Source organism: Ips typographus, linkage group LG1, assembly GCF_016097725.1.
Source record: "Ips typographus isolate SLU linkage group LG1, UJ_Ityp_2.0, whole genome shotgun sequence".
Lineage (NCBI taxonomy): Eukaryota > Metazoa > Arthropoda > Insecta > Coleoptera > Curculionidae > Ips > Ips typographus.
The window spans coordinates 1,775,710-1,784,271 of NC_138422.1; the positions used below are offsets into that span (position 1 = coordinate 1,775,710).

The 8,562-nt window shown below is 35.2% G+C and overlaps 1 protein-coding gene across 11 annotated transcripts in view; it reads left to right on the forward strand.

Moving 5' to 3' along the window:
• The window catches only part of spen (spen family transcriptional repressor split ends), a 92,722-nt gene extending 84,259 nt beyond the window's left edge, over positions 1-8,463 (forward strand). For 9 of the 11 annotated variants that reach the window (XM_081991332.1, XM_081991304.1, XM_081991362.1 and 6 more), the window contains 7 exons: positions 1,330-1,404; positions 1,587-1,693; positions 1,751-1,863; positions 1,920-2,228; positions 3,542-3,702; positions 3,757-4,119; positions 6,859-8,463. In XM_081991332.1, coding sequence (XP_081847458.1) covers positions 1,330-1,404; positions 1,587-1,693; positions 1,751-1,863; positions 1,920-2,228; positions 3,542-3,702; positions 3,757-4,119; positions 6,859-6,987 — 1,257 coding nt within the window. In that variant the 3' untranslated portion in view covers positions 6,988-8,463. The remainder of the gene's footprint in view (positions 1-1,329; positions 1,405-1,586; positions 1,694-1,750; positions 1,864-1,919; positions 2,229-3,541; positions 3,703-3,756; positions 4,120-6,858) is intronic. The other 2 variants (XM_081991312.1, XM_081991371.1) reach the window with 2 other exon arrangements.
• The last annotated feature ends 99 nt before the right edge of the window (positions 8,464-8,562 follow it).

Below are 8,562 nucleotides of genomic sequence, written 5' to 3' on the forward strand. Positions count from 1 at the left end.
AATATCAAGTAGGCCGTATTTTAAGCGCGCTGTTGCCAAACGCCAAGTATCCAGTATCGTCGTTATAGTTTTCAGATAAGTTGAAAAACTTTAGTAGTGAAAATTGACTTGTAGCCATGAAAAACTACTTTATCTAGAGTTTTTGACTACAAATTCACACATTTCAACCTTAAAAATTGACTTGTACACCAAAAAGTGACTCTGTACCAATGAAAAGTGACATAAAAAGCTTAAAATTTGCACTTAAAACAAGTTTTCATAATTTGAAAATACATTTCAATATTTTAGTCTTAAATACAGGATATTGACATGAGATTCATGAAAATTGACTTGAAGACTATCTTTTCAAGTTTTCTTACTTTGCTTTTTATTTTCTTAGAATTCTGGACTATTTTTAGGGCTTTAAAACTGCTTTCAGCTTGGAAAATCAAGTACCTATTAGGGTTATCTTCACCAAGTTTTTGACATAGCAGACTTAAAAAACTATTTTAACATTTTCCATAGGCCTAAACATGCCATTTCACGCTTTGTCAGTATTAAATTGACTTCTAGACGCTTCACTGTGATTTAAGACTGAAAAACTTGAATTTTAAACTATTTTTTTATAGTAAAAGTTATGTTTCAGACTCTTCATTGATGAAAGTAAACAATTTTGGCATTAAATGCTACGATATTAGTTTTGATTTGTTGATTGATGACGCTAATTTTTAGAATTAAATTAGTCCGGAAAAAGTTTGAATTGAATAATCAGTTTTACACTACCTATAGTCAAAAAAATTGAACGCCAGGAAACATTAGTCCAAAAATCCTGTTTTTTGACTATTGAATATTTAGTGTCAAAAATTAACTCGTAAACCTCACAGATGACCATATTTGAATACTTTTGAACCATTTTAAAGTAAAAAACACAATAACCCAAGTAGACATTTTTGTCAATTTTGAATAACATCACAGACAAGCTAATATATAACATTGGAGGTTTGTGTCTTCCTTAGGAAGCGTTCTTCAGGAAAATGACATAATGCATGTCAACTTATTTTTTGATGGGCTATCGATTGGTGAATTATTGACATTTAAAACTGGACCACCCTGTACATAAACATGCCATTTAAGTGCTATTTTTATGATTGTATCCTATCCTGTTTAACTTTTTTCTTGGATATTTTTGTTTGATTCAGTGGTAGTATAAATATTATTAAATAATACAGTAACTTAATTTGAAGCCAAGCTTAGTGCCACCGTCGATCAAAACTAACATAAACCAAAAAAAAATAAAATCCCAGCCGAATGAAACTTACTAACATTGAGCTTTTTAACTCGCTACGTCAGATGGCAGACCCGAGGGCCTTTTATAACAGGACTAGTCCGCCTCCGGCCCACCAAAATTCTCCGCACTCTCCAAAGGTGAAATGACTTTTAGATTTGTGTGCTTTTTTCATTTAATTTTCTTTCACCCCTGCCTTGTTGTGTTTTTTTTTATTATTTTTGTTGGTCCAGCTTTATTTATTGTTTTATTTGTCGCATTGTGATGTTTGGTTGTACAACTGCGACCGTTCTTGAAAACAGTGTTATTTTATTTTCTCTAGGGTGAACCTATTCATCATCCCTTGGGCGCTTTGAGACCCGATCTGAACTACATGCAGTCGCACATGATGTACCAGCACTACTTGAGGCAGCAACAGCACTTTCAAAGGTACTGTATCAAAGGCAGTTTTGCTGAAAAAGTTGCTATTATTGCGTTTATTAATAGAGCTGCCAGTATGGAGAAATCCGGGGAAGAGGGTGAGGAGGCTCCAGTTGGTTTGACAGTAGCCGGAAGGGGAGCAGCCGTTCCTCACCACTCTCCACACGACCGAGCCACAGGTAAGCAATTCGTAATGGTATGATGATAAAACTGGAATGACTAACAATTGTTGCAGAATCACCAGCAATAGGACAAGTCTACAGCACGCCGTCAGCGCGTTTGCCATACCACCCGGCCAGTCGTTATTTCGACCAGCAACCGGCAGAGCCGCCACCTGCTCATCGACCTTTGACTTCACATGAAAGGGCGGGATTACCGCACATACCACCACTCGGTGCTGCCGATAGACCATTGGGGGCCCACAGCGCTCATCTAGTTCCTGACAGACCGACAGGGGTCATTCCCGAGCGACCTTTAAGCGCCCATCTGGCGCATGAGAGACCTCCATTGAGCGCAGAAAGGACAACTAGTACATACGCCCCTGGTGAGTTTAATTTAAGAGTTTCATTTATTTAATGCAGACAAAAGTTGCTTATTGTTAATTTATTTTTGTAACAACAGGTGTTTCTGAAAAGGTTTTATGATCTTTATGGTGGAAGTACTTTTGTAAAGCTGGGTTGAAACATTGCACAAGAAATCACAAGTGTTTCTTTTTGGTGTTTATACAGTCGCACAACATATAATTTTTAACCAATGAAAAGAGTTTATGACAACACGTGATAAATGTCATTGAAATGTGAAATGTTATTTTTCTGTTACTTGCCATTTGTCAATCATGTCAAGCACAGATAAGGACGATAAGGCAAAAAAGGTGTGCTTGCTGTTGTAAAGTTGGAAAAGGGGAAAAAAAACATTTTTAATAACAACAATATATTAGAATTCTCCATATTTAGAAAGCCAACACAAACCGACCACCACTCGCAACACAAGATGGCAGGGTTTAGGTGTTATTATTCCATGCTATTTCCTGCATAGAACAACCTTCTGATAAATAACTGAAAAACAGAACTGGCAATACTACACATTTTTATTTGGAATTGAGAATATACTTACTGCAGAGTGAGGGCAAGACGTTGTTTTGGGCTAATTGGATTTTTTGTCTTGTCTTTCTGCAGGAATGGCCCCACAAGAGCTAATAACTTATGGAACAGTTCTGGAGTCATACGCGTATATTTGAAAAACTGCTCTGTATCATGTTTTTCTGCAAACTGAACTATTTTTTCAAAAACACTATGTTCATTGCGTTTTCTATCCATAGGTCGCATTTTAAACCTCCGTATTCTTCTTTTCTTGACATCTAAGCTTAATGCTGTAGCTGCAGCACCAAGAGTAGAAGCCCCAATTGTTGCCACGGTTCGATCTGCAATTATTGTTTAATAAATTCTTGATGTAAAGAGAAACTAATTAACTCTAGATAATTTTTACCACTAAACTCCGTTTTTTCCGTAGACACTTCAACTGTTTTTATTGCACTAAATGACCAAAAAATCACAAATACAAAATCAACAACAAACCACAATTCTTGAACAATCCAAATCCACAATTCATAAACAAAACAATAACACAATACAATGACGGACGGCGGATGTCAAAATATGGCATTACAAAATTTTGCGCATGCGTACAGCTGGTTTCGCATAAGAATTGCATAGAAAGTTAAAAATTATAAACTTTCTATGCAGTATTGTGCAAGTGTTGTGCGCTGTATAAAGGACAGTAGGCATCTAGTTCCGAAGCAAGCGTTAAATTTATATTCTGTAGAGGTTTTGCATTATATTAATAATTTTTTGTTATCAGTAGTGGGAGCTGGACTAGGCGCAGCCGGAAATCTTATGGGAGCGGTTGCCAAACATATTGGAGCAGACGCGCCTGCCACACAACGAGGCATCCAAGCAGCCACACCGCCTCTGGCTAGCCAAGTACCTCCTCAGGCGGAGAGTTTATGCATTCTGCTAAAGGTAAGTACTATTCTTTTCAAATTTGTATTTATTGTAATGCTTATGTCGTTACAGCAATACCCATTAATGTGGCAAGGCTTGCTGGCGCTCAAAAACGATCAGGCGGCAGTGCAAATGTATTTTGTATCCGGTAACGATGACGTAGCCAAGTGCAGCCTACCGAAGAACAACGATGGGTCTACACCGCCGCTTCGCATCTTTCAACGGATGCGATTGGAACCGATGCAGGTCGAGGGCGTGGCCCGAAAAATGCAGATGGAGAAAGAGCATTGCATGCTTCTGGCATTGCCCTGCGGCCACGATCACATGGACGTTTTGAAACAATCTACGAATCTGACTTGGGGCTTTATCACCTATCTGCAGCAGAAACAGGCGGCCGGTATTGTCAACGTTGCCGCTCCGGGGACCACCCATCCGGTAAGTGATTGTAATTTACTTAACATATACAGAGTGGTCTAGTTTTAAATGTCAATAATTCACCAATCGATAGCCCATCAAAAAATAAGTTAACATATATTATGTCATTTTCTTGAAAAATGAGTTATTACGTTCAAAGACCCAAAACCAATTCAACTTAAAAAATGTCTTGAAAACTGTGAAAATTGACTTAAGGGCATCGGTAAAGCAAAACGTCTTATGGGAGATTCAATGCATTTTATGACAATATTTTAACCCAAATTAAAAAAAAAACTAGGCTAGATAATGCTGGTTTTTAAACGGTATATGAAAGAAGACACTTGCTAGAATGTGCGAAAGTCAATATAATTTTAATAGTACGTCAATCAAAATATTTAGAAATGCTAAAATTACCATAATTTTCAAGTCACTATTTTTCCTACCTGCAAAACTTTTTTGGTGACAAAAATAACTTTCGCACATTCCCCAAACATTTAGCTATTTAATAAAAAAAAAATCACGCAAATAAGTTAAAAAATAAAGTTGTAATTTGGGTTAAAAAATACGACTAAAAATTTGCTCGAAATTCAAAGCCGAAATCCTGCATCTTTGTTCCACATCACTCTAGGAGCATTCTCGCTTAAACAGTAATGTCTGCGTTAATACTGCCGTAGTTTTGTCGACAGAAACAAAGAACGAACACTGTTTTTTATATATTTTTCTACACGTAAGCCAAACATCGCGATCGAAAAACGTAAAGTCGTTACCGATCCCCTTAAGAAGCTTAAATAATGTCGTTGTAGCCAGTTTTCATAGTTTACAGACAAATAGACAAAGAGACTTTTGAAAATTTACTTAGAAACCAGTAAATTTACTTTGAAACGGTGAAAATTGACTTGAGAGGCTTAAAAATTGTCTTTGTAACCAGTTTTCAGACAAATTGAAAGACTTTAGCCTTCACAATTGACTTGAAAACTGTGAAAATTGACTTTAGAGGTTTAAAACTTGTCTTTGTAATCAGTCGTGATAGTTTTCAGATAAGTTGAAAAACTTTAGTAGTGAAAATTGACTTGTAGCCATGAAAAACTACTTTATCTTGAATTTTTGACTACAAATTCACATATTTCAACCGAAAATTGACTTGGACACCAAAAACTGACTCTGAATTAATGAAAAGTGACATTAAAAGCTTAAAATTTGCATTTGAAATAAGTTTTCATAATTTGAAAATACATTTCAATATTTTAGTCTTGAAAATAGTCTTAAATACAGGATATTGATATTAGATTCATGAAAATTGATTTGAAGACTGACTTTTCAAGTTTTTTTATTTTGGTTTTTATTTTCTTAGAACTCTGGACTATTTTTAAGACTTTAGGGTTATCTTCACCAAGTTTTTGACATAGCAGACTTAAAAAACCATTTTTTCATTTTCCATAGGCATAAACATGTTATTTCACGCTTTGTTAGTATTAAATTGACTTCTAAACGCTTCACTGTGCTAAAGCACAGACAGCAAAATCGATTTCTAAACTATTTTTTTAAAGTAAAAGTTCAGTTTCAGACTCTTCAGTGCTGAAAGTAAACAATTTTAGCATTAAATGCTACGATATGTCTTGAACACTAACTTTTAGAATTTAATTAGTCCAAAAATTCGAACTGTTACCAAATGGTGTAAAAAATTGTACGCCAGTAAACATTAGTCCAAAAATTCTGTTTTTCTACTATTTTCAGTGTCAAAAATTAACTGGGAAACCTCACAGATGACCAGATTTTAATCCTTTTGAACCATTGTAAAATAAAAAATACAATAACCCAAGTAGACACATTTTTGTCAATTTTGAATAACATCCAGTGAGCGTAGAAAATAAAAGTGATGGGAAAGAACACACAGCCTTCTCCACAAAAAATTTATTCAAACCCCTAAAATGTTAGAGGGGTCGCTCGACATATGTTTCGAGCACATAAGTACCCATCTTCAGGAGCTAAAAGTTAGAAAGTCTACATGATGTATTACCCCTAAATGGTTGGATCAAACATACCCCATATGACAAGGTGAAACGCCGGCTATCTTTCTTTAAAGGGGAGACAGCAAGACCCAAGTTTAAAATTAATATGTCGTAAGGCCAAACATTACTGACGCATTTAACGAAGTTTAAAAAATCTGTAATCAAGACTAAAATGTTATATAAATAGCGTAAAATACCAAAATGTTTTACCTTATTATGGAGAAAAGAAAAACACTAAAAACTAATGTAAACTTCAACTAATTAACATAATCAATGTATGGTAGGGTTTGAATAAATGTTTTGTGGAGAAGTCTGTGTGTTCTTTCCCATCACTTTTACACTTACACCTCCACTTTGAGAAAAAATGGACTACTACTTCACGTAAAAAATAAACACTATAGGGGAATAGTCTTCGATATAGGGGGATATCGACGCATTTAAACAATTTTGAAGAATATCATTCTTCGAAATTAAATTATTAAATCTGATCAAAATTGCTTCGACGGTCTGACAGTTGTAGCAAAAAAACAATTTTTTAAACTGAGCTTTGGAGGTCTGTGTCTTGTCTTCCTTAGGAAGAGTTCTTCAGGAAAATGACATAATGCATGTCAACTTATTTTTTGATTGATGAATTATTGACATTTAAAACTGGACCACCCTGTATAGAATGTGACAGTCACCTGTTCTTGTCAACTTGTCGCGTACCCTGATTTCAGGAAGATAAATTGTTTTAATAAAACATGTCTTTCAGCCGGCGTACGTAGTCCACATTTTCCCATCATGCGACTTCGTAAACGAAAACCTGCGTAGGATAGCGCCAAGCCTACTGGAACGAGTGGCCGATATCGCCCACCTCCTGATCGTGATCACGACCGTGTAAAAGCGATACGAAACCCGGAACTGTGTCTTTGCTAGTCATTTAAAAAAATGTAATAACGAGCCCGCGGGCACAAAACGAAAACGTTCCCGCGGGTAAGAGTTTGAACCTCCCAGAGAAGGGGGAGAGAACCGTGACGTCGCCCCCGAAAAGCGCTTTGAATGTTATTGTTGTTTGGTGGGGCTTTACGCGTTGTTTTTCTTCGATGTCTTCAAATATCCGAAACAGTGTCTAACTTGTTAGCTGTATCTACGCAGAATGTTTGGAAAAGCAGGCGATGTGTATATCATAACGAGTTCGAAAAACAATTAAAAAAATACACTATACTTAACTATTTAAAAAGTTTCACTGTGATTTCTAAAGATGCGTTACTATATATTATAAAAATGTTTAGAAAAAATCTAAAAAAAAATATTTACCTACATAAGAGATCTCATATTTGAACTTAGTTTTTATAATCGAAGCGAGAGAGAGAGAGAGAGAGAGAAAGAATTTTCTTTGTTTAGAAGATCTTTATTTTCATATTCGCGTCTTTTTTGTATTTGTTTTGTATCCAGTTTCCTTGCAAGCACTCGGCTCAGGAATTATTCTCATTTGGAATAAATCCAGCGTCGACATCGATGTGCGATCCATCCTTGCAATATTTGCAAAGATGACACGCACATTTTCTGGAAACGCGTTCAGTGCGTTTTAATTTAACGTGGGGTTAGGTTGTTTAAAAGTTTATTTTTATATATGCTTCTTGTTAATTTATTTATTAGAATCGTATAAACTTTTTTTTTTGTTTGGCCGGTGGAACTGACAGACTCCGTCAAACTCCGTCAGTTCAATCGACTTGTCGTTACGGCCCGTTTTTACCTGCGTCAATTTATTTAGTTTAGAAAGTAAACCTTTTACGTTATTTGTCGGGACTCAGTTTAGCGTCAGCGTGGAAACGGGCTTAAAAATAGTAGAGTCGGAAAACTATAACTATAGAGTAAAGTAATACAGCTTAACCCTTATGAGTTCTACTGCAGGCTGTAAGTTCAAAACACAACATGGCAAGTTTAAATGTTACCCTCTTTTCTAAAGTAGTATTTTTGGAAATAATAGCTTGTCGTTTTTTTTCTCACACACATCCAAATAAAAAAAAAAAAACATAACCTAACCAATGCAGAACTATATTAGAAGAATAATAATATTCAAACAAACGTAGTCGTACGAATCTTTCTTTTTTTTTTATTTACAACACGCTGTAACATATAATGTGAATAGGTAGGTTTAGTTTCGTTTTATTTATATAATAAGGTTTAATTTTTGAGTTTACTTGTTAAGAGTTTTTTCTTGTACAGTGTATTTAGCATGTAAGTATATCTATAGCGAGCGTTACAAAATACTATAATAGGGAAATTGTGATGTCTATACTATTGTGTAAATTTTGTACATATACAAAAAATACTGTGTATTGTGAGTATACATTATTATAACTATTACGATAAATCTATCTTTGTTTTATTTGTTTGATTTTTTTTTCAGAAAGTATGAAGGGGGTAAGTATACAGGGTGTCCAGTAAGCACATGATCTAAAGGGTACTGTAA